The sequence below is a fragment of the Thunnus thynnus genome, chromosome 18 (genome assembly GCF_963924715.1).
Source record: "Thunnus thynnus chromosome 18, fThuThy2.1, whole genome shotgun sequence".
NCBI lineage: Eukaryota > Metazoa > Chordata > Actinopteri > Scombriformes > Scombridae > Thunnus > Thunnus thynnus.
Window position 1 is genome coordinate 20,651,705 of NC_089534.1, and position 27,083 is coordinate 20,678,787.

Genomic DNA, 27,083 nt, shown 5'->3' on the forward strand with positions numbered 1-27,083 from the left:
ACAGAGCAGGGAGAGGGAGTGGAGTGGTTTGCTTTAGAGTCTTATGCTAGTGCTAAACAGGAGCTTGACTTCTATTACTTGCATATTTTAGCTTTAATTGAGAAAAAAGTTGTCAGAGTGATGGATAATTATCCACTTACTAGCTTTTCCAGACATTCAACTGCATCTCATAGCCTTCTTCAGTGGATGGAGATTTTTTCAAACCTTCCCTCATATATATGACAATTTCTTATTCCATGGCTGAAGTTCCATACTTCAGTGATGTGGTGACAACTGAGCCATCTCCATAACACGAAAGCAAAATCTGCTGATAAAGACCATGAAATCCAGTTGCAAGCTCTGGAAAAAAGCTAGTAAGTGGACCTTGAGTTTAGATTATTTTGTCAAACTACTGCACTGCGTCCAAGGTCAAGAATGAACTTTCCTCTCATTTCTTGTGTTTAGTCTGCTGTTCTTTTAGGTAATTAACTGCCGGCTTGGTTTAATGTTTGGTGAATGACTAACCTGCTTGCTTGCTGGTCCGTAACGATGGCCTGCTGAGTCAGGTTCATCCAGGTACAAAGTGATAAAGTCAGGTCTGAAATCACAGAAGCCACAGTTAAGTGTGATGCTCAGGTGTTTCTTGGAGGGAACTCGCAGCAACGTCTTTGTAATGATAACGAAGAGCGCATGATACCTTTCTCCCTGAGGTAAACTGAGCCATTCAAACACCGTCTCCACCCTCTGCTCAAAAGCGATCTTCCTGTGCTCAAAAAGGGTTCATGTAATTTATGAACACATCAACACACAGCAATAAGACCATAACATTTCTTGTCACAATTACAGTGCAGGCATGAATTCAAAGGTAGGTAACATACTGTAATGATGGTGCTCTTACTTATCATATGATTTGTAGAAATTTGGGTAGGTGCCATTGATGTCTACATCTGAGCCTGGCCAGAAGAACGTTCCTGTTTTTTGTTTGTGACGCATGGCGGTGATCCAGACCTAAGGAGAGGAGAGGAGAGGAGAGAAGAAGGGAGAGAAAAGAAGACAAGAGGAGACAAAATGGGACAAAGGAAGGGAGAGGAGACAAAAGCAGAGAGGAGATGAAAGGAGAGAAGACAAGAGGAAAAGAGACAAAAGGAAAGAAGAGGAGACATGGGGAGACAAAAGAAGAGGAGAAGAGAGGAAACAGAAGAGAAGAAATGAGACAAAATGAGTGGAGACAAAAGTAGAGGACAGGAAAAAGACAAAAGAGGTGGGGAGAGAACAGAACAGGAGACAAGAGGAGACAGGAGAAGAGAAGAGGATGGGGAACAAGGAGAGAGGAAGAGAGCTTTATGTACATTCATAATTAATTCAGTAAATCTGTGATGTACTAATATCTAACTCATTCATCTCAGTACTTCACAGCAGCAGTGTTTGGTCCATCAGGATAAGTGTAATCCCTCACAGCCCTGACAAGACTGATGGAAATCTAACCACATATTTTATGCTAAATCAATAGCTATTAGACTGATCTGCAGGTAGATGTGTTTTATTCATGAAGCAGACTTGCATAAGTGTATTTTGGCAGGTGCACTTAGTTGCATTGGTTCAAAAGTCATTACAAAGGAATGCATTACTGCAGAATAAATCATTCCACATGGGTCCACCGTTTATCTAGTTCTCCTGTCCTAGAAAGTCATATGGCCGCATGGTGTATTTTCAAGAAGAGCAGGCTGTCAAGTTGAGGAATGAGATTTGAAAACCGCGAAGAGTCTAAACAAGCACAACTCGCAGCCCTCACAAGCTGTCATTTAGCACGAGCCTAGTCCATAATTATAAGAACAAGCACATTACGGGGGGAGCTGATTTCTGAGAGATAAAACTCGGCGCTGTCAGAAAAAACAAGTGTCTCGTGCCATTCACAGACAGACAGCAAATTACAGCTCGATCTGAGCACGATAACGTAGTTTTTTTCTACCACAATTCATATGTCTTACACAAGACAAGTGCGTTCTCTTGATTCATGCAGAAAGCATGGGTGTGTTAACTGAACTCTGTCTGGCTCCCAGATGAGTGAAGGGATTGTTATTTCTCACTACTGCCTTGTGGCCTTGCTCAACAAAAACTAAATTCCCACCAACTTTTTTAGCATCACTAATATTTACTGAGCAGTGAATCTGCACCTTTGTATACAGGTCTGGTTGCACAGAGTCACTTACTGGCTCCCCTTGGTACCATTTCGGGTTGAATTTCTCATCAGTTTTCAAGCTGAAGAAAGCGTTTCGGGTCACGTCGTACATCTTGTTGTCTACAATCCCATGAGACTCGGGATAAAGACCCTGCAGGAATCAAAGGTAAAAACACACAGATGAGGCAAAATGCTTTGATATTGTAGCTGCAGGGATTTATACTGATAACCTCCTTTGTCCTCCCTTTCTAACCTAAATATTATCTGTAACCACCACATATCCCAGTTTGTTTTAATTGCAGGAGTGAAATCCACCCTTTAAGCCCCTTGCTTCTGCTCTCCTTCCTCTCCATAAACACATGTAAACCTTTAACCCTCTATAGTAACTTCTCTACATTTATTTCACAGCTATAGCTACTAGTTATTTTTCAGATTAAGCTTTGTCATCTGGAACAAACTTCCAGAAGATCTCAGACTAGAGACAATACTGACTACTTTGAAATTTAAACTGAAGACGCATCTGTTTGCCATAGCTTTAAATCTAAAGTTGCACTTCATGATTTTTATCCTTTACGCTGCCTTTAAAATGATCTTTACCTTTTCATCAAGTGTTATGTATTTTACTCTTCTATTACTTTTAATTCCTTCTAATAGTCGTTTTATTTTTATTGCTATTATTTCTGGTCTTGCATTCGAGCACTTTGGATTTCTTTGTGTAGAAAATGTGCTACATAAATAAACTTGCTTTGCCTGTAACATAATCATTAGCATCAAATTTTACTGATAATACTTCTGTACTTTTACCTAAGTAGAAATGAAGGATTTTTAGTTGTAATAGAGTATTTCTACATTGCTATATTGCTACTTTTACTTAAGTAAAGTATCCAAGTACTTCTTCCACCACAACAGAAAGTCAGAAAAACAACCTGACCAATTGTGTACAATAAATCAACCTCTTAATCTGTGAGCATACCAGAAAACACTTACAGTCACGATACTGTAGTGGTTGGGAAAAGTCTTTGTGGGATAAACAGGCCTCATATATGGCGTTGTCGTACCATAGTTTCCTGCAACACAGTAATATTTAATCACACCAGGATGCCTGGTAAACCATGAAGGGCTGTGGAGTCAACAATGCTCTTGTTGGTGACTTACGTAACTTGTTGATGACAGGAAGGTGGCTGCCGTGATCTTTCAGATACTCCGCCCTGAAACCGTCTAAAGACACCAGAATGAGGGGAGGCCTGGAAAAGCTGAGCGGGAAGACAGAGAGATTCAAATGATGCTTTATGAGGATACTGAGGTGGGTTTGTGAATGGGGGGTGGAATGATTACTCAGCGGGAAACAAGGCTATCTTTGGCACCAGTGGTGTCGGCATGGTAGTGTGGTAAAGTAAGTCTGTGTACAGAGGATACAAAGCAGCTCTTTGACTGAGCCGGCAAGCGGAGGAATTAAGTCAAATCGCAGACCACACACAAAAACACAGGGAGGAGAAGTGGCAGACAAATGTGACTGCTGATTATGAATCAGACACAAGTCTCAACAGAGACTCGTGGATGAGACCATGCCTTTCCCAAAAGAAAGGCATGGTCTCATCCTGTCTCACTGGAAGTACAGAATCGATTACGTAGTTTTTGTTTCATCATCCTCTTTTCACTATGAGAGTTACAAGTTATTGCTATATAACCCATAGTGAGTTATACAGTTATCAAAACATCATGCTATGTAGAGCTGAGTATCAAACCACCAACCAAACTGAGTCAGTGGTATTGAGCAACGAGGTGTCAACGTTTTGAAAGGTGGTTTTCTAACCAACTTCTTTGATCAAAATTTTTTGTGATCAAAATCAGGAAACTTTTCTACTGCAACTTAAACCTGTATAGCACTTCTTTGTTTAACATCGATGCATTGGGCAGTTTGGCATATTGTGTTAAATTAAAATAAAGAATTAAACATTCCCCAAACTAACACATCAAAAGAGTTTTGTTTCAGTAGTATCAGTCTAAAAGGTTGATATAGTGAACGCACTGGCTAAGAACAGCATATTTACATATCCAGCAAATACAAAGCAACATTTATATTTGTTTCCGTCCACCTGATGTCAATATTAACTCTTCTTTTAGCTCTGTTTTTGCTCTCTACCAACTCCTGAGGGAAATATTCAGCTCTGCAGCTGCTAAATGCTCCTCTACTGACAACTTTACCATTTGGTGCTAAGCAGGTAGAGTACTGTGCAGTGGTTGTATCAGAGTTTTTTCATTAAAAACAGCTGCATCCTGCAACTGGAAATGAGGTAAATGAGAGCGATGAGAATGAACCAAAACAGTAAACCAAAACAATGAGCTGAAAGACACTATAACACTCTAGAGCTTTAAAGAACTGCAAAGTTGGCTAAGCTCTTTCTAACCTAAAGAGCTTTGACGGCGAGTTCGTACAATGTGTCTTCAGACCACGTCAGAGGGCAAAAGTATCGACAGCTGTTCCAAATGGTCACATTCAAGAGTGGGGTGAAGAGCCAGCTGTCATAGAGATAACTGTTTAAATATGTTGATAACAGCTCAGTCTCTCCTGGTCTTGGAAGAGTTTCATAGTGTTGCACTCGTCTGTACACACAAAGTGACAGAAGTAGTTTAATAAAGAGTAAAAAAAGAAAACCCTGCCACACACCTGGCCAATGTCTGCGTGGAGTGTGTGACAGGAGCTGTCAGACACAGCCTGCCCAATTCCAACATCGGATATGTTTTGGGGGGAGAGGGTTTCTGAAGTTGTTTGGCTATTCGACAAGCACTTCTGCTGAAGCATAATCAGTGGGGCTTGCCCTTTAATTGTCTGTGGGTTTGTCACTACAGCACAAGTGACACCCTTTACATAACAAAGTCATTTAATCCTTTGTTGATAAATATTAATTAGTATAAATTTAATAATAATACATTCATAAAGTCTTCATAACACCTTATGATGCTCTGCTTACTACTCATGATTTTGTACAGCAAAATAATCTGCACATTTAAAAACATCAACATGTAAAAAATGTTTGCATTCAGCATTTTTCAAAAGAACGTCTTTGCGTGCAAAGGGCAAACCACACATGACGTAGAGGTGTGGTTTACCAACAGAAACAAAATGAGGAAAGCCAACAAAACGAGTGGTGTAAGATGCTGATATAAAAAGACAGACAGACAACATTACACGTGTTTAAAAGATATTTTTACAAACCAAATGTAGCTTCATTTGGAGCCAAAGGTTTTTTTTTCCATAGTATAATGGGTCTGTCTGGGGTAACTCCTTTACTAAGCAGCAACACACACACATGTGACCACACACTCACACAATTACTCACATTACCCAGTTTCCATAGAGAATGGGACTTTTTCCACTGAACCAACACCATCATAAAAGAACAAGTCATGTGTTATTTACAAACTTCTTAAAAAAAACTAAGATGAACACACTGAATAGTTACAGAAAAGCCTTTCTATTTTCTGTTTTATTTTCACTAAGAACCACCTACTGGGAACAATGGTCTCCACTCATGATAAGGGTGGGCGACACAACTGAACAGCTTTATTCTCAGCACCAAAACATGGTGAAAGATATTGTACAAAGAGGAGCAGAGGAGCTGATGTAGGGCAAACTAGGGCAGAGATTTGAGATATTATTTTCTACCAAATCCACATCAGTTCTTACATTACAGCAGCAAAACAAGAGTATTGTATTACCCAGATGGACACTGTGGCTGCTCAGTTTCCTCGAGGGCCTCCTGCAGCCAAAACCCTTCATCTGGAAAAGAGAAGAGTTGTCAAAGTTGTGTTTTTGGTATACAATATGTTTCTCTGAGCTACTGTGACTGTAACACACGATACTGATGTCAGTAGGCAAGGCAAGTTTATTTGTACAGCACATTTCAACAACAAGGCGATTCAAAGTGCTTTACATAAAACATAAAAGGCTTCAAGACAGACTGTAAAAGCAACATAAGGCAATATAAAAAGACATTTAAATACTATTAAAAAGTGTTAAATTGGAAATACAAATAAGCTAAAATAGAATAAGACAGATAAAACAGGAGAGTAGAAGTTACAGTGCAGTATAAAATAGTAATCGAAAGCCTCCAATTTGATTTAAAAATAGGCATCGGCAAAAAAAAAAGAAAAGTCTTCAGTCTTCATTTAAAAGAACTGAGAGTTGCAGCAGACTTGCAGTTTTCTGGGAGTTTGTTCCAGATATGTGGTGCATAAAAACTGAAAGCTGCTTCTCTGTGTTTAGTTTTGACTCTGGGGACAAAAAGCAGACCTGTGCCAGATGACCTGAGAGGTCTTGATGTTTCATAATGTAGCAGAAGATCAGAAATGTATTTTGGCCCTAAACCATTCAGTACTTTATAAACCAACAGCAGTATTTTAAAAGCAATTCTTTGACAGACAGGAAACCAGTGTAAAGGTCTGAGAACTGGAGTGATGTGGTCCACTTTTTTGGTCTTAGTGAAGACTCGATCAGCTGTCTGATTGATTTTTTTAGAGACCTGTAAAGACACAGTACAGTTATAGTAGTCGAGTCTCGAGTTATGATAAATGCATGCAAGTTTTTCCAAATATTTTGCTGAGTCCTTTAATTCTTGATATATTCTTCAAGTGATTGTAGGCTGTCTTAATGTGGCTGTTGAAATTCAGGTCTGAGTCCATGACTGGATGGAAACGCATTTTCTTTTATCGATTTTCTGGAGTTTCTGTTAGAATTTGTGCTAGATTTGGACGGGAACCTGACTGAAGTCTTTCCACTGATCCTTGGAACTAAAAGAAAGCACAACTCTGTGAACCACATGACTATGTTATGTAAGAGAGATCTCATGAACAAATACAAAATAGTCAACTATTACATTTTTAAATTTTTGCTGGATAGCATATGTTCACAAACAACAGAAAACATCTGGACTTTGTTTTCATGGAAACAAAACAGTGAATAAACAGTAACCAACTAATTTTTTTGAATATTTTTGTTTTGAGGCCATACAAACACCTTGAAATAGGGCACATTACTACCTCAAAATCATGTAATTTACATGATTTAAGTTAACTTAAGTGAATTAAAGGAAGCTACAGCATCTCATAACATTTGCAGATCTTTTGAACTGGCATTAATAGATTTTTGGGGCACGTTGGGGCAGCAAAACAAGCTGTAAACGTGACATTGAGTGAACGTGTTAGCAAACAGTCGCCTATTCACACACACCGAGCAGAAATAGAGCAACATTAACATCATTTGGAGTTGTGGCCACCTGGTGAATGCAAGTCCAACTTTGCCTTTCTGCTGTTTGGTGCTGAGCAGGTACTGTACAATGGGTTTATTAGAGCTGTGAGTAAACAGCTGAAAGTGAACCAAAACACTTAAGTTGTGGACAGTAAAACCAAAATAAGTGTAAAGGAGCTAAAACGCTCTGTAGAGCTGAGGGGACTTGCTGAGTGGGGTGATAATTTCATAGCTCATAGTTCATATATAGTTTCAAATACAAGCAGTCATGTGTTCCATTGTTAACAGAAAGCTATTAATCAGTGCACCCCAGTGTAGGAAATTTAAAAAATATTTGAGGGGAAACTTTTAGCCCCATGTGTAAAAAATTAGGGCATTCACAAAATTTTGGAGGCACTTTTAAAGAATAGTAATTAGTGCATAAAGTTGCTGTTTTCAATGTAAAATGAGCCCAGATTAAAATGTATACAGTAATCACCACCTTGTGTAACCACCTCAGTAAACACCGTCCCATTTGTGATAACTATCTACATTTTCTAACTAAAGGTGTTCCAGTGATACACAGTGTTTGGACAAACACTGATTACATTACTTGTCCATCGCCCCCACAGTCATTTAGCTTTTTTTATAGAAATAAAACCCAATTAGTTTATTTTTGCATATGAACGCCCACATTCATCGAATAAAAAGACAACCACAACAACAACCTAATTTGTAAAAATACTCAGTGGTGTGTTATCAATACTTAGTCATTAGTCGTACGACAGACGCTACCATTATAAACTGAAAGTGTCTGCACCATAACTGTCCGCAGCAGCAGCAGAGTTGCAGTAGAGTAGCGGAGGGAGACGTCTGTCCTCCCTCCTGCTCCCTGCTGTAAACACACGTAGCTGTTAGCCAGCAGCTGCTCTCATGTCTCCCCGGGTTTTGGTGCTTGTTTTCGGCAGAAATTCTCCCGCTCTTTGCCTGCTCACGCTGCTCTCGGATGGTAGGCGGATTGCTCCATGGATGTATTGAGCTATACTGCTAACTTCATACTCTGTGCTTTGCAGCTTCACAATCACACACGCGCTCTCTAACTCTCAACCGCATACTCGCTATGCACTGAGCTATTCTTTAAAGGAGCTACAGCACAGGTATAACTCATTTAGTTTAGATAACATCTTAAAATACATTTTAAAAAATCCCTGATGCTTAGGCCCGGTGGGGGGTCAACTAAGCCCAGTAGGCCGCCGGACTTGCAATATACTGATGGAAACCCTGATGATGAGCTCATGATGATATTTAATGGGCTTGATCTAATTAGATTAAGCAAAAGTTCTGGTCGGGGGGATAATGTCATATTCAGACCTCCTACAAGTCAAAACCAGTCTAACTTCGATGATTTCATCATTGTGGGTCTGATACATTGCATGCTACAGCCTCAGGTGTTTTCACAAAATTACAGACTAGTAGCTACAAGTACTGTCAAAAGAGCCAAAATGAGTGTAATATTCCTTCTTTATTGATGCTGTTCTGGAAATAACTTAACTTCATTTCATCTCCAAATTTCACTGGGGAAAAATGCACTGCTTATGTCAGTTAGCAGGCTAGACACAATAGCTAATTAGATGCTCAGCTGCAGCACATTAAACAATTTTTTTGCCTAAGCTGGTAAATATAAAATTATTTTTTTCAATTCTTGGGGGCAGTTTTAAGAAGCATTCTGAGATTTCAAAGGCAAGGGCATTTTTGCCCTTGCCCACCGTTAATTTCTGACACAACTTTAAAATCCAACTAAAATCCCATTCAATCATCCCTCTTTGCAGTGATAAATAATGTCAACATGTTTCTTAATTGTATTATTAATGGTTTTGTATAATTAGAATGAAGAAAAAAAGGGTCTTTGAGGATATATCAGAAATGCTTCTTTCTATCTCAGCCAGCTGGGCAAGCGTGTCAAAGGTTTGTTTGATTGTCATTAGCTGGCAGGCACACAGTGCTACAACGTACGGAACAGAGACAAAGTAAACAAACTGCTGTAGCAACAAGTCATGGACAGATGGTGTGTTGCTAACAGGGCAATGACCAAACCAGCATCTCACAGGTCCAAAGTCATGTTTTCAGGTATCTTTACGTGCTCTTTAATGTGTGTGAGTGGTGCACTTTTCCCCAGTGAATTATTTTTTTTGTGGCTTGTTCAATAAGCTAAGGTGCAGGGCAAGATGTGTGTTCATGTTTGGTAAGTTAGATAAGAAGGAGACTTTAGCAGGGAAACTCATGTGGGTTGTTGTTGTTCAGAGTCTGTGGCTCGAATGGTGTGGAAGGGTGTTATCAGGCTCAGTGTGACTTTTTGATCTGCCTATGATGACATGATAAAATGATAAAACAATTAAACGCCAGCTGATAATTAATCATCAAGTATTGTACAAAGTACGGACACACGGTATAAAACCCTAAAACAAATACAATATAACCTACATTGTTTTCCCTTGAGCAGCTCCTGTAACTTTTGGAAACAAACTGTTTTTGGACAAGGACACTCCCACGGATAAGGTGACTCAATCCAAGAAGCTTTAAGTCACCTATTTCACCTTTTAAGCAACTGCCAACCCATAGGTCAACCCAAGCCTGCTGACTGGACATATGACAGAGCGAAACTTAGCATGTTGGTGAGAAAGCCCCTCCTCACTGCCTCTCCAGGCCAGCAGTGTGGTTTGGACCGAATACGGGGATGCTCTGTCTCAGGAGACAAGTTGCTGTGGTCAGTAATCCACGGGAAAACCCACTCTCAGTATTTTACACTACATGCTCTGTAAGCCTCTGTGGAAGAAGTGGAGGTTTGGGTTATTTTTATTGCTTTTCATCTCTTTCCAAAGTCCTTGAAAGCAGCTTTATGAAAGATGTAGACGTTCCAACAAAGTTAGAGATTTTTCGTGAGCGCAAAGGCAAAATGTATTCTTCCCATATGGCTTTCATGTTAGCTGAGTAGGAAATATAAGTTAAAGGGAAATGCCACAGCAGAGAGAGCACCCCACCCAGGCTGGAGACAGCTGCCCACATTCACCACCGCTGCCCCTGAAATGGAAGAGGGGTGTTTTGGCACAGCGGTTTGCAACAAAGAATATACTGACGCCGCTGCCCACGTCTAACCAGATGGAATCTATAGCTGGAGAAAACATGCCAGTCTTGGGTGAACATTCCTGTCTCCCTTGGAAGTGGGTTTATGACATGTTTTGTAACAGCAGGCAAAAGAATCCATATCACACCACCCTGACAGACTCATATCCTGTGAACAAATCATACTCATAGGCAGTCTCACCTCTCAGTCTCTCTCTCACTCCCTTCCTTCTCGACTGGCTGGCTGGTTACTTGACCCTCCTTCACAGTTGCTTTAAATACTCCCAATTTGGAATTTCTGAGCGATCTGCAGTGGGACGTTAAGAGTTTCTACCTTGTAGGTAGACTTCCTGGAAGCCTAAACAGTAGTTTTATAGCCTCACAGTAGCAGGATGCAGGCTTGTTTGCCCCTCTACCTACTCACAACTTGTAGTATGTGTTTTCACCAAGCCTTTCTGAAGAAATGTTCCAAAATGTAATCTGAGATGGTTATTTCCGTCTGTCACTCTCAGTTGCTCTCAAAGTAACTTCATTCAGTGCCTGTGTCAAGGAGTGAAGGCTGACAAAAAGCTTATATTTACATGTAGGTGAAAGCAAGAGCAGCTGAACTTTTTGGCTATTTTTTTTTGGATAAATCTGTTAAATATGTGAGAATTATTTCATTAAAAATGGCACTGTGTGTATGGGGGGAACAGGGGTTTAAATGTGTTTTTTTTTCCATTTTTCATTACCTGCACTACACAGATCTTCGAAGTTAAAGCCCCTTTTTAAGTGATTATCAAATTACTCTGGTGACATTATGTTTCTGTCTACAGAAAAATAAGACAATTCCATTTGCTTTCAGCCCAATTATTGTAGTGTCCTCAAGTCAGATCTTTAAAGAAATAGTTTGGGAAATACACTTTCTGACAGACAGACAGATGACAAGATTGTTACCACTCTTGTATATGTATGGTAAATATGATGCTAACGTGAGCACATGGTTAGCCTAACTTGGCACAAAGACTGGAAATAGTAGGAAACAGCTAGAATGGCTCTGTCCAAAGCTAACAAAATCTGCCTACCAGCACCTTTAAAGCTCATTTATTAACGTGCTATATTTTATTTGTTTAATCTGTACAGATACCGAAGTGTAAAAATGACAATTGGCGAATTGTCATTTTTTACCTTAGATTTTTGTATAGGTGCGTCCGTGTTTGTGCACAAGAAACAAACACAAGTGGGACCCACAGCATCAAAACATTGCTCCATAGCAAAATGGCAAATGGCAGCCTAACTATAAGTGAATTCTGCTAACGAGCACTCCTACTACAACTAGTAGTACAAATGGTGTGGAAACATAGCTGTACAATCAACTGTATGTAGGTCAATTAACAGTGACGCCTACCTTTCTCATTGCTGCTCTTTTTCAGGGAAAGCACCACAGCAAGGATGATTGCCAGTAAACACAGCGGCAGAACCTAAAATACAGAAGACACATGTCAGAATTTTTGTTAAGATTAATGAAGATAATAGTTTATTTATCACATGTAGATGCAAACAAACACAGCTGACAGTGTTTAGATTGAACTCTTGGCTCTGGTGAGAAAGAAAAACAAGAGGTAAGCGACTCCTCAAGCCACAAGAGTCAAACAGTCTACTGCACTGTGAGTTGAAAACCTGCTCTGATATGTGATTCATCTAAAATAGTTTGGTTACTACTAATGGCAGACCATCTGTTCCTATTCCTGTTTGCAGTTACCAAATACCTTCTAATTTAATGTAAAAAATGAAAAAGTGAACAAAACAGAATCAAATTTAAACAGAAATACAGCCAATTTGGACATTTTATGGGAAATGCTACTGTGCATGGTTAAAATGTCCTTGGAAGAAGTTTAAATTTTATTCTACTGGTACTCTAAACACACTCTAGTGTCAGCTACATGCTTTGTTACCCTAATATAAACATACTGCAACAGGCTTCTGGCTCTACACAAGAAGACATAAATAAAGACATTTTGCTGAACCTCCTTTAATCATTGGACTTGAATGTTTATTCTTGACAGATTTAAGGTCATACAGCGAAAGTTGCTGAGAAAAGAGGGGCTGTATTTTATTTCCTTAACCCAGAGATGCTAATCATTCCCACTTTTCCCCATACACCATCTCCAACCATCCAAATGTTGCTCATGGCCCTCTGTAGGCCAGTCAAAGCAGCACGGACGACTAGCTGCTTCTTGATCGGCTGCTTTGCTTGTAAAGCTGCCTGCTCACTGGGGGTGAAGAGTTTGTAATTAGAGGGGCGTTTCAAAGACGTCTCAGTCAGTTTATTTAGAAAGGGGGGAGGTGTACAGCAGTACTATCATTTCTGCATATTATGAAGCCCCCGCTACACCCAAACCAGGCTGTTCATCATGGTTCTTAAATCAGCACAGAAGTTGAAAGCTGGTTTGAAACTTTGCTTTAAAATGTGCTGCTAGTTTTAAACATTATTTGGTCCTGTATGTCAATGGCTGTGAAACTTTTTGGCTTGTGGCACCTTTAAAGGTTCACAGTTTGTCTTAAAACAACAAAGCGGTGTCCATATGAACATTGAAGGAGATTTAACTTACTGTAATCATTACTCCTACATACTGACCATTAAAAGATCCCTTCCTAAAGAGATTTCAATGTAAGTGATGGGGGACAAAATCCACAGTCCTCAATCTGTGAAATGAGGCTTCAGCAGTCTGGGTCAGTCATATGTGTCTTTTTAGTCTTTTTTTTCCCTGTTCAGCTGCAGTGGAAGGAAAAGATGTTCAAAGCTTAATGTTCATATGAGCACCTGACTATTGTTTTAAGACAGACTTAAAATTGTGAACCTGTCCTTTGAAATAAAGAAATGTATACTTATGACCCATTATCACAGTTAATTAGAGATACAACATGTCCATGAAAGTCCATTGTGACCCCTCCGATTTATCATGGGACTCTCAGCAATAGTTTGTTTGTCTGTATTAGTTGTTTGTGTGTCTAGCTTAATGTGGGTATAATTTTATGTAAATGTGATTATTGATTTGCATTAAAATAAAAAATGAACAAACAAAAAACTAACCACACAACATTGTCCTGTGTAGAGACTGAATCCACCACTGAAAGCTATCATTTTAGAGTGAGTCACTGTAAAAATATCAACTTACACTGCACAAATACATAATCAGGTTTTCCTCTGTTGTAACCTTGTAACCTCTGTTGCTACGGCAAGTGTCTCAAACAAATCCAAATCTTATCTTTTAATATATTAGTCATTAAAATTCAATCTTACTGTATTTATCTTGTGTTTTCTTATCCTTTTGCCAGTTTTGAAATATATATTTTTTCACATGGAAAAACTTACAGATTTGCTTATTTCAGTTTTATCTTCAAAATTAAAACCAGTTACTTACACAAAGCTGAATAAAATACATGAATCCAACAAAAGCTCACTTGTTAGACAAATTGAAACCACACACTGCTGGACAATGGGAACAAATGACGTTAAGTAACCCACGTGGGAGGTGTTTTTATGTGTTTTAGGACAAATAGGCCCCTCTGACTTCACATTAGATAAGATATTTTCATGGTGCAGTCATTCGTGCCTGTTAATTAACTCATGCTGCAAAGCTGTGGTAGTGTTCAGTTAGTCTCAAAACCAGGCTTGTGGGAATCCTCCACCACGAGTAATCCATTTAGTGTGATTCACATACGTATATTCTTATTTTCTCCAGTTATAGGTGAAAACACAGAGAGAGAATGATAGGGGCGTTTGGACGGGCTCCTTTGGAAAGCTTTTAGACGTGGTCCTTGTGGGTTGTGAAAGTAAACAGTCTGTGTGGTTGAAACCTACACGTCTGACACTTAAATACACTGGATTACAACAGGGATCTGGTGAAACTGTCAAACTAGACAGCATGAAAAAAATCCACAAGGCATGAAAAAATACCTTACTAGAGTGCACATCTTTAATGAGTAAGCCTCATGTTAGTGCTTTTTTTTGTCCATTTTAGCCCCAAGATGTTACAATCATCCTTCTGCAAGACCTTAAATAACACTGCAGTGTAACACATACCGGTATTACAATGACTAACAGATGTATGTTGGCTCATGTATGTCAGGACATAGCATATTGTAGTCTAGACTTTACCACATGTGTATCTAATCAGTGCCAGGCAGACTGCAGAGCTTCTCCTGGAGCCGAAAACACTGGTTCCCATGGTTTTAGTTGGAGTTTGCCAGTAAATAGTTTGAAAGGTGTGTATACTATCAAAAGATTCTCCGATCTGTACAGTTCATATTTCACTGATGAGTTAGATTGGTATGTACAGAGAGCTAAAGAGACTGCTTATACTGTGGTTTAACCATTCTTACACATATGTTTTAGCCTGATTAATCAATTAGTTTCATTCTTGAATGTATATTCCAAACCACAGCTGTGTAAAAGCAGTACTTATACCATATAGAAGCATTTTTCTTTGCAGTTCTTTCAAGTGTGCGGTTTAAATCATCATGAAAAGCTCCAAATGTATCCCAGATTTTGCCTCTCTATGAATATGTGTGGTTAGTCTCCCATGCCGTGAACAATAAAAGCTGAAAAAGGAATACAAAGAAAACAGTGAAGCATATTCTCATTCAGGTCATAAGAGAGCTACTCAGTTTGGTTTTGAGGAACAGGAGTGGCGTAAAATACTGACTTTCAGCAAAATTCGGTCCAAGAGCAGCAACACAAGCTCTAAAAATTTCATGAGTCAAAGGCTACTAAAAGTTCTGAATACACCCTCAACTATATGTGTGAAGCCGCATGCTGCACAGTGGACACTTTTATCCAAGTTACATTATGTAAAAGGGAAACTGACACTCTGACTTCAGCAGCGTGCCAAGATGCTAAAACTAAACACACACAACCAGCCACATGTTTGTGTCTGTTGCCTGTGTCCTCTCTAAACTCTAAACATCAAGAATGCCATCTGAAATAGTGGACTACTGCAGAACAAAGTGGCCAGTCGTGCGTAAAAATCCTGCTATCTGACTGTGAGACTGCACCAAACTTCCAGCTGAAACTTCACACCGTTGCATCACCAACATCACTGTAGGTGCAGGAACAACTGTAGTTCATCCTCACCTGCAGAGACACTCCTGGCCCCTGTCTTTTTGCACTGAAGTGAAAACATTTTGTTTCCACGTTCACACTGGCAGCTCTGACACTCTAAGCTGTTTGGCAGCTGTGGATTAATGACACGGGGAGTAAACAGTGCACAAAGGCAGACCTGAGGTTGTGGTTTAATGTTTTCTGGTGATTCATTATATTCCCTCATGATGAAGTAAGGCACAGTCACTGTAAAGTCAGTATCTGAGAGAGTTTATGGACACATTTAATGTATTACAGTGATATTACAGTGCCTTACAAAAGATATAAATGATAAAAATGACATTTAGGTGACTATATAAAGTTAAATACCAATATAATGTAGATTTTTACATGCATATAACAGTATGGTTAAAGGTGCAGGAATTTTGTTACAGTTTTAAAGGCATTTAAAAGTTTTTGACACATAAATGAGCTGTATGAGCTCAACTTTTAGAGTGTGAAAGTAAATAACTGCTTGCACTCCTGAGCAAGAGAAGTGTCCTTTAGTTTTAGTTAAAACAAAGAGGTAGGGAGATATTAGTGCCTTTGAACGTACCACACTAATGATTTTACAGTGGTTGCTCCTCTTCCTTCTCCTGCCAGTGTTTTCTCTTTGACCCTCCAGCTCTGATGTCCCAAATAAAGACGCAGCTTGCTCAGCCGACCGCTCCTCTCCTTTAGTTACCGCCATGCTGCTGAGCGCACCAAAAAAAAACCCTACAGCCAGTGTTTTCCAGGAGAGACTGAGTGGCAGCAGAGGTTTCCTGCTGAGGAATATATGCCGTGACTCCCTGCTGAAGTGTAGCACCGCCTTGTTTCTGAACGACGTCTCCAAGTTTACAGAGCGGCCGCGTGCGACTGATCAGAGAGGAGGCTGATTGAAGAGGGCAGAGCAGACCTCAACAGTCTGCTATTTTGGCTCAAGTATTATTTTCCCATTACAGTCTGCTCACCAGTGACTCTGATACTTTGCTGCTTTAGAGAGAAATTGTCGTTTTAATTAAAAATACGCACAACTCATTCATTCATGGTCATACATGTGTCAGAATGTGTTGACCATGCCTGAATGATCAGCTGTGAAGAAAAGAGCTCAACAGTAGCTAAATTAGCTGCAGAGGAACTTTAATGATTTACTGTACAGGTGACTGACTGCTGCCGCCACCTTGTGGTCAGACTGTAGTAGTGCAATTAAATTAAATAAAAAACATTAGACTGCTGCAGAAAATGTACCTGACTAATGGTTTTCTTCGTAAAACTAAAACAAAGCATTATTAAATTCTGTTTTCGCAGCAAATTTTTTAATCAGCCTTAATAATAATTAATTTTAAAAAGTTAATTATTTAGAGCTTAAGAATTTCCCTAAAATCATGCAAAATCAACATCTTTAAAACTCTTCACACAGTCAACACAACAGCAACAATTATGGACCAAACTGTGAAGACATTTGCATTTGCTTTCACACAAGAAGCATCCAGTGACTTACAGCCTTCAAGTTTCCTGAATACTTCTCTCACTCAAACATAACCAACCAACAAAACTCTGCAGCTCATTTTATAAATTCTTACATTTTCACATCAAAACCCTTGAGTTTATATTCAAACATGTAGCTATGATCACATTGAAATACATCTGTAATCAACCAAAAATAAGAACAGACAAGAATAAAGCCCACTGAAACTTTTATTGCTGCATTTCTGTGACTTATTCCTGTAGAATACTCTGCAGTACGTTTTATAGAGAGGTAAAAATGTTACTGTATTTTGTAATAAAGTTAATTTAGATTATTTTTATTTCAAACATGTTAAAATTACAAAATAAAATAGATAGGCAGTGAAACAAAACAAATAACAATAACAGCAAAATTTCAGTAAGCAACACAAATAATAACCTTTCAATGTTCGAAAAGGGCATAGGATGAAGTAAAGAACATTTCTACATTTTTCTACTTTTCTTACACTATTAACAATTTTAAAACAGCATATATGCTACACAAAAAACTAGTAAATCATAAAGTGATTTACTACTTTGAAGACTGCCATAAAAAGATGCATCATGTGTTGTCTGTTGTTAGTGTTTTTTATCTCAGAACACATTGCAGATACCGTAGATACAAACGGTTTATCCTTTTTTTAAATAGAAATAGTGTATAAAAAAACCACAAGATGGCGATGTTGCAACACTGTTAGTGATGCTTAATTACCTTCCTTGTAGGAAAACATTTTCATGGTGCTAAAAGAGGTGCTTTTTATATAATCCAACACTGCCCCTCATCCTTCACAGCTTCAACACATGCAGACATATTTCAGCTCTGTGAGGTCCAGTTTTCCTTCACATCCAGTCGTGTCTCATGGTGTGATAATGAAGATCACGTGTGCAGGAACTCCTGACCTCTGACCTCTGCCTTGTCTTGCACTCACAAACAGCCTTCAGTTAACTGTTCTCACTGCATGTTTATCTTTGTCTCCCTGTGAACATGCATGTACATGTGTGTGTGTGTGTGTGTGTGTGTGTGTGTGCGTGTGCATGTATGAATGCCTAATAGTGAAACCAAGTCTGATTTTGTGCTGTCATTTTAAAGAGTGTGCGTGCATGTCTGTGTGTGTGGGTTTTCAAGTGTGCTCGTGTGTGGTTGTGGTTACAGTGTGTGTGTGTGTGTGTGTGTGTGTTTGTGTTTGTGTGTATGTGTGCATATATGAATGCCTAATTGTGAAAACAAGTCTGATGTGTTTGTTGTGTTTGTGTTGTCATTCTAAACCTACAAGAGTGTGTGTGCATGTCCGTGTGTGTGGGTTTTCAAGTGTGCTCATGTGTGGTTGTGGTTACAGCGTGTGTGTGTTTGTGTGTGTGTGTGTGTGTGTCCTGCTCAGGGAACTGCATGTCTCTCAGCAGAGTGTCTCTCTACAGCTGTCCCCAACCCAGCTGGACTTTACAGTATGACCTTTTAATGTTGACTTGCACATGTCGCACTTACTGTCCTCATCACATGTCCCTCCCGATTTCTTTTAGCCTTTTAAAGAAATATTTTACATGAGTGTGACCTCATGCTTGGATCCCACTAGCTTGTTATTATCACAAAGGCATGCTGAGCTGCAAAGCACTTTTCAGACCTACTGAATTTCATTCAAATATTTAAAAAAATATTCCATGATGACCTTGTTAGGTTTTAATATATGACTTAAAATAAACATTTTAGTGCTCCAAACAATCCTCACAACAAGAAGGTAAAGAATATACAGTATATGACATGTTGTCATACAGTATGAAAGAAAACATGTTTTATCTAACTTGAATTCTGGGAGTTTCTGCTCAGTTTCCCCTAAGGAGCTTCAGAGTAAGAAAGATATTGTTTTCCACACTGTATCACATATATATATTCTGCACCCACTTGAGCCAGAACTTCACTGAAAGTACTATATGATGCTTATACTGAGAGAAATACTGAAATATGTCATTTTTTTATGGCTGCAACACAGCATCAAATGGAAAGGTTTTAAGCATGATTTTATACAAATGTTACTGCAATTTAGCCTGATAGATTTATTTTAATCTTTGACAATTCTGTGACCTTTAATACAGTTTAAATTAATGAAATGCTTGTCACAACATCTTGAAATAATAGACCCATATGTAGACCTGTGAGGGTTGAAGAAATTAAGTTAAAATTTGCAGTAAACACTGAAAACACTGAAGATTGAGATGCTAAATAACATATTAAACTGACAGTTTACTAAATTCCCTTTGCATTTTGCATGTTTAATATATTATCTTTTTTAGCCATTTTCTGTTTATTTTTGCTTTGATATTGTCATCTACTACTACTGCATGTGTTTATTTCTGTATGGCATAGTCCAGAATAAGTCCATTCTTATCTAGATGACCCATGACAAACATAAAAGCTCAAATCTTTCATTCATTTGCAACAAGTGACAGCAACAGGTGATGGAGGGTTTTTTTTTAATCATTTTTACAGTCTCTGCAGTCGGAGTCTGGAGCTCTAAAATCAATTAGACATCACTGTCGGAACAATCCAAAGCCCCCGGCAACACTTGAAGAGAAGTGGAATGGCTTGAGCCCAAGCCCTGACTGAATAATGCATCTGGAGGAGCAGCAGTAGGTGTGCTTAAAGAATTCATCAGCTGACAGTTATAGGCACGTCTTCCCCATGAGATTCACTGTAGGCACTTGTAAATCTGCCATGAATTATTCATTCAACATGACACAACCCCCAGCACGTTATATTGAAAGCTTCTGTCCTATCAGACATATCTGTCACCAGCTACCTGTCAGCCAGGACTTACAGTAGAGCTGAATGTCTTTGGTCTGCTGTTTGCCTCTGTTGTTGTCCTGAAATAATGAGCATCTTTTAAAGCTTTTGATATACATTCATCCACAACTGGATCATAAAATAGAGTCGTCCACCTAATCACTTTGTGCATATATATTGATTATTTTCACTGTTTTTGACACTTATTACATAAGCTTTTGGTTAAAGGATTGACAGCATGTGACAGTAAAACAAAGTCTTACATGTTTTTGACTAACAAAGGTTTGTCCATGTTGTGTTAAGTTCAGTGCAAACCTAACCTGCATGTTTTATGATTATATGTCATACAGTTACTATATTATGGGCGAAGAAGTCTCCAAAAAAGCTTATTTCAGATCATAATGCTGGAGTGAATGCTGATGCATGCAGTATGTTTGCAGCTTTATGCTGACACCTCTGTGAGCTTCACTCTCGCTAATGATGCTGTGAATATGCTGAGATGGCATTCGACACTTGAAATAAGGACAAAGCTGGAGGGACGCTGTCAAAACCTTTCCTTCATAACTGTGAAAGTTTACCGCAGGTTTGCATGGAAAATTAGAGTGCTTTTCTGTCTCACTGGAATGAGACTGACTACTTTTATCCCAAAATGAGACAGGCTTTTAATTTATTTAGTCATATGCTAGTGATGTGTCACTATGGATTGCAATGATGGTCTGTCAATCCACCACTTTGGTCTAGACTGAAATATTTCGACAACGATTTGATGCCATGAATTTTGTACACACATTCACGGTCCCCAGAGAATGAATCCCCTGACTTTTCCTGGACCACTGTCAGGTTCACTTTTGTGGTTTTAAAATATAATAATAAAACTATTGGATGGACTGTTGTGAAAATTGACATTTATGTCCCCTTCAGGATAAACTGTAATCACTTTGGTGACCCCTTGCCTTTCCCTCAAAACTCATCATCAGGTCAAAATTTTAATTTTTCCAATACTTTGGTTTTTGACCAATTAATGACCTTCCATCATCCATCAACCTCAGCTCAACTATGTGTTATTGCAAATTAGCGTATGTTAATATGCTACACACTAACTTAAAGGTGAAAATGGCTACACGTCTGCATTTTAGCATGATGACATTAGCATTTAGCTCAAAGCAGCGCTGTGTCAAAGTACAGCCTCACAGCCTCATTCAGGCTTCTAGACTTGTTATTTTTGTGTTTTATGCAAAATTTCTCGTTTGTATCTCATGTTTTGTAGAGTTAAGAGTTGACTTATTTTAGTGCAACTCCAAACCAACACTGATGAAACATAAAGTGTTTGTGATGCACAGGTAGGCTTTATTCTGTTCACTATGGGAAGGGAGTAGATTCCCCCCCAAAATTCAGGCACAATATTATACAATAAAGTATAAACAGGTAAATGGATCAACGCACATGGACCACACACAGACAGTTGCTTATACCCTGCGCAGTTGCTTTTTTTTTTTTTTGGATATCTTTTTGTTGGATATCTACCATTGACAGTATGACAGAATGAAACCAAAACAAACCATCCTCCTCTAGAAAAAGAAATCTTAGGAGGTAAATGTCAGTTGTACTTTCTATCATCAAACTGAAAATATTTTTGGAAATGAACCCTGGCGCAGAGAGAACAGCGGGACAGCACGTCCATACTGTGCAAAGTGACAGAGTGGGACACATACTTACAGACAGTTGACTGCCCATGTCTCTACACACATAAATGTATCTGTGGAGGAGTTATGGTCAGTGTCTGCAGCTGCAAACAAATTCAATCCAGGATTAGATTCTGTCTTGCGGCCTGCCAACCCTACTCAGGAGTACCCATCATCCTCAATGTTCTCTTTCTTTGCACAGCTTCTTCAGTCCTTCTGAAACTGGGTTAAGGCAACTTTCTTCATCCCATCAGTGGTTGTTGGAGAAGTGTAGCTACAGTATTGTTGTTGAAACAGCATTTTATGAAAAAAAGGAATCAACTGTTTTTATGTAATGCAACCTCTGAACATTTGGTGATGTTATTAAAAAAAGCAACGTGTTGAACCTGTGTGCCAGGAGGGAGAACAGGACAGCAGCGCAATCAATTTGCAACTTGCAACCAAGCCAACAAAAGTGACTCACTCGCATAGTCCCTTATGACCAATGCTTATGGGACTTTAAAAAGTAAAGAACATGCAAGAAGATCGACAGACAGTGGGAACAGAGGTCAGTTAAGAAAAACAATATCTACAGAAAAACACAAAAAAAGTAATAAAGAAGATTTTTTACCACTGATACATACTTGTTTTTGCTTTAGTTTGATGACATCTTGTTTTTGCAATGCTCTTACACAGACATCACATGTCCATTTTTGAAACTTTAATTTTCTGTTGACGTTAGAGGTTTTATAGCCACAATGAGGATCACTGGTCATGTTAATGCTAACCACCCAGTTCCTCTTATTTATTTTATGTTGTAAGAAATAAATGAATCATTGTTTTGTGTGTCAGACACAAAGGTTGCTTCTGTTTTTTTTTGTCCATAAGTAAGAGAAGGATAGCTCGTTGTCATCATGCATGAGTTGAAGGCAACGACTGACGTCTTCAAAAAAAATGGGGAAACTACTGCAATGAGACTTCTGACTAAACAGCACATTCTGAAAAATAGCACAATGTTGGAAATATTGACAAACTGAACATATGAATCCAGCTGGAGTCTAATTTTAAGAGCTCTGCTGTCAAGTTAAGTCAATTTTATTTATAAGATTGACCCAGAGAGCTTTACATTGCCTACAACATACAACACTCTACCTTTAGATTGATTTGATAAATTAAAAAAAAAAAACACTCTAAAGGATAGGTTCACGATTATGCAAGTCTGTCCGAAAACTATAGTGAGGTGCCTAAATGAACATTCATGCATGTTTGTCTTGCTGTAATCATTCCTCCTGTTCATTTTGGCCATGAAGAGATCCCTTCATAATCCACTTTCAGTGTAAATGATTGGGGACAAAATCCAGAGCCCTATTTGAGTATAATATGAGGCTTGAGCCATCCAAATTAGTCAAAACAAATCAATATCTTTCAAAGTTACTATATTTTTAGTGCCAAATTCCCTCTGTCCGTCAAGAGAAATTCTTACTAAAAAGACTGTAACTTTGGGAAACATCCACTTTATCTGACTAACTCAGACTGCTAAAGCCTCATATTATCTTCAGATAAACTTTTAAATAATTTTTTTGCTCAAAATGAGGGCTGTGTATTTTTTTGTAAGGGCATTTAGAGGGGATCCTCTAGTGGCCAGCATGACAGGAGGAAAGATTACAGTCAACAAAACCTGTTTCAATATTCATATGGGCGTCTGACTGTTGTTTTAAGACAGAATCGAAAAATTGTGAACTGTCCTTTAATTCCACCCCTCTTCCAAGATGGACTGATATGCAATAGGCTGCCTATTTATATTGTAGACAGAATTAGCAGAATTACAATAGAAATTAGAAATTAAATATTAAGTGTCATAATCCCATTCTCTTCCTATAATTTTACCAGGAAAAGCGACCACATATTAGGGATTTAGAACAACAAATGTAAAAGCTTTCACAGGCTATTGCTCAAAAGAATGAAGATGACCCTGACTAGAACTGTCTAGTTGAAAATATGTGATCCTATGCAAGATAAATATTGAGTTGAAGATATTTTCCATTATGAAATGAATCATCTGAACCTTTCAAATGAGGAAAAAATGCTTCAGTGTTTGAATTTTTTGCAAGCACTGAAGAAAAGAGACATGTACTTTGTGTCAGCAGTAACTTTTAAGTTCAGGCATCAATCACTGACGATGGTCTTTTATCACCTTAATTAATCTGAAATGTAATTTTGACATTTACATAAATTGTGGTAATAACCTCTTAACAAGAAATGTCTGAGTGAGCACAACACCTATAAACTAGGACTACCACTTTTCTATTTGAGTTAAGAATAATGACGTGACCGACGGACAGACAGACAGTCTCATGTCCAGTCCATGGGAAGCCCAGCTGGAAATCTAAGGAGCTGTTAAGAGTCTCATTACTGTCTGTCAGATGTGTCACTTGGTGGGATGCCGAGCTGCAGCAAGAACCCCAAAGTTTACTCGCTCGATCCTTAACAGCATCAGTATTACAGGAGGACCAGCCGATCAAACACTGTGACCTCAGTGTACATTACAGTATGTTGTCATTTTCTTGTGCATCTATTTTTATTCTCTATTCATGTATACCTTTATTAGCCTTATACTGTAGAAAATATTCCTGTAAAGTGCTGTCTGGGAAATAAAAGTAGTTTTAGCCAGGATTCACATATTATCATATCTCATGAAAAGGTTAAGTGTTGCTAATTATACTTTCAACATATATTTATAAATGGAAATAATAATAATTGTCATTCCATGACAGGAAAAGTAAAAGATGGCAAGTAATAATCATCCCTCCTGTGAGCAATCAATTATATCTAATTGCATAATGAGTGATGTAAATTTAGGTATTTTCTATTTTATTTTAATTTTTTGCTCCACAAGTTTCGAGGTTTTTTTTGGTCTGATCATTCCTGAAGAGCTCCTGCTGCCCTCATTTGCTCATGATTTCTAAATATATCTGCTATTTTGTGTGCCATTGATCCATTTTAAGCCAAATCAATAACTGAAAAACCAATATATGACCTTTTCTCACTTTAGGTTTAATGAGGGTCATGCTGTCAATGTTTATTGTGGATCTATGGGAAGAAAAGCTGGTGACAGGGCAAGTAATCAACTGAAATATTCATATGGAAAGACAAGCGTTATGTAATAACACAATGGACATGTGACAGTGTTCATTAGAGTAGATAGTGGTAATGCGGGCAGCAGGAATGACTTGTTAGGGAAGACAGAGACAGAAGAGCCTGTGGGATGACAGGTTAGTGTTTATATAAAAGTAGATGGATTCTTCTTATTTTATGTAAAACATGCATGTCCTTGAGAGAGAAAGGTCAAGGGGTCACCATACTCAGGCTTTGTCCAGGGAACATTCATCATCCAGTGTCTGTGCAAAACTTCATGGCAACTCATCCAATAGTTGTTGAGACATTTCACTTTGGACCCAATGTGGTGGCTGGCTGGCTGAAGCTGCCATCCTTAAAGCCATGCTGCTAGTGTAGCAAAAAACCCAAAGCAACAGGAATCCTAACTTTTTTGCAGATTTTTTGTGAAGTTATCAAATTTGAAAATGGCATTTGTTTAATTTGCAACAGCGCTGTTGACATCCACTGACATACAGTATGCCTCCTTTCCCATTAGACATACTTTGACAAGTCAATAAATTACCTAATTAGACAGAAAGTATTTCCTCTCAGAAAAAGCAATCAATTCACAAATTAGCCAATTTCATGCATAATGATTTTAGATTTGACCCAGACTCACATGGTCCAATGATGCAACTCAACCATAACAAAATATCCTAAGTATTGGTTAGAGGTGACAACACATGAACCAGAACCATGAACTATCTAATCAGTCGCTAAGCTGGTACTCTTCTACCTTCCCAGTTTAAACAGTTCAAAAATAGTTACATTATTATATGTCACTTCCTGCCATCCTTTCATCTTGAAGACCAGCACAGGTGTATCTCACTCGTTGGGGTGCCAAGGCTAATACATAGATTCACCCCTAATTGGAGAGATGTTTGGAATAATTATCCAATGACAGCAGGAGCGGTGGCACAGTCACGGAGGCAGAGCAAATGATGGGAAAATGAAAGACTTTAATTGAATGTCAGCAGGAAGCTGCGGGCCATGTTGAACCTCATGTAATGAGATGTAGGCAGCTGAAGGGCACCCCTCCCGGGATGCTTTTCCTGGTAGGGAGGAGGCAGGGGTGCAAACTGGGGGGGGGTTTGGGATGGCTCCTGTCTCTCTGGCATTGCCTTAATGATGTACTCATATCAAGGCATTATGTAATGTACTCTCCAGTAATGTTTAGTCAGCCTTATACACCCCAAGCCCTGCCAACGAGTGCAACATGCAGCTGTGTGTATATTTGTATAAGGCTAAATATGTGTGTTTGTGTGTGTACATGTATACATATGTTGGTAATATGCTATTTTCACCTGGATGGCCTCAAAATCAATGTGCAATATTTCACCAGGGGGTATGAATTTTTCTTTTGCCTCTGAGTTTTTCAGTTTCCCAATAAAGTACAAGAGACAGTGAACTGGGAATTTGTGAATGGAACATTCATGACTGAACATATCACAAACTTACTTATCCTCTTCATCCCAGCTGGGACATAAGGACATATTTTATGCTGCCACTGAACCCTGTCTCATGCTTTGGCCTGTGCTTCGTCCCACGAGAGATCCATCTCTTCCAGTTCCGTCATCATTGTCCTTCTCCAAGTGATTTTTGGTCTGCCTCTCTTTCTCCTCTGAGTTGGGGTCCATCTCAAGGCAACTTTAGATATCCTTTTATTGGGCATCCTCAGGACATGACCGAGTCATTGTAACCTGCATTTCTTTATCTCAAGGGGTATATTCATGCTGTCTTCCTATACAGTTCCTCATTTGAGATCTTGTTAGCCCATAGATATTGCAGATTTTATGTAAGCAGCTATTGTGGAAAACGTCAGCCTTTCTCACTTATTGTTACTCTCCCTCACTCAGAGCCATACAGAAGGACTGTCTTAACACTGCTGTTGTAAGCCTAATTTTAGTTTTGAGGCTGTATTGCTTGGATTTCCAGATGTTATGAAGTCAACTAAAAGCACCTCTGGCTTTGTTAAGATGGGTCTTAATATCTTTTTGGGTGCCATTTTCACTGCTTATGAGACTGACGTATATGAAATCTTCAATGCATTCCATTGCTTCTCCATTGATGGTGATTGGTGGTACTGTTGGGGTATTGATGCACATAACTTGTCTATTTCTGGTTGATGTGCAGACCAGTTAGATTTACATAATTGCTTAGCCGGTCAGATCGTCAACAAAGTCAAAGTCTTCCAAGTATGTGAGCAAGGTCCATTGGATTACATTGGGATGGTCTGATGTTGTTTGACACATCACACAGTCAATGGTGATAAGAAACAGAGCTGGAGAGAGAACACAGCCTTGTCTTATTCCATACTTCACAGAGAATGACTCTGGCAGAGTGTTCTCCAGAATGACACTGCATTCGAAGTGTTC

General features: G+C 38.8%; 1 protein-coding gene across 1 annotated transcript in view; it reads right to left on the reverse strand.

Moving 5' to 3' along the window:
* enpp1 (ectonucleotide pyrophosphatase/phosphodiesterase 1) overlaps nucleotides 1-16,683 on the reverse strand; it is a 33,811-nt gene extending 17,128 nt beyond the window's left edge. The window contains exons 1-9 of the mRNA XM_067571641.1: nucleotides 16,184-16,683; nucleotides 11,893-11,965; nucleotides 5,879-5,939; nucleotides 3,314-3,411; nucleotides 3,146-3,225; nucleotides 2,190-2,309; nucleotides 878-987; nucleotides 677-742; nucleotides 505-577 (exon numbers count right to left, since the gene is read on the reverse strand). Coding sequence (XP_067427742.1) covers nucleotides 505-577; nucleotides 677-742; nucleotides 878-987; nucleotides 2,190-2,309; nucleotides 3,146-3,225; nucleotides 3,314-3,411; nucleotides 5,879-5,939; nucleotides 11,893-11,965; nucleotides 16,184-16,318 — 816 coding nt within the window. The 5' untranslated portion in view covers nucleotides 16,319-16,683. The remainder of the gene's footprint in view (nucleotides 1-504; nucleotides 578-676; nucleotides 743-877; nucleotides 988-2,189; nucleotides 2,310-3,145; nucleotides 3,226-3,313; nucleotides 3,412-5,878; nucleotides 5,940-11,892; nucleotides 11,966-16,183) is intronic.
* Between the last annotated feature and the right edge of the window lie 10,400 nt (nucleotides 16,684-27,083).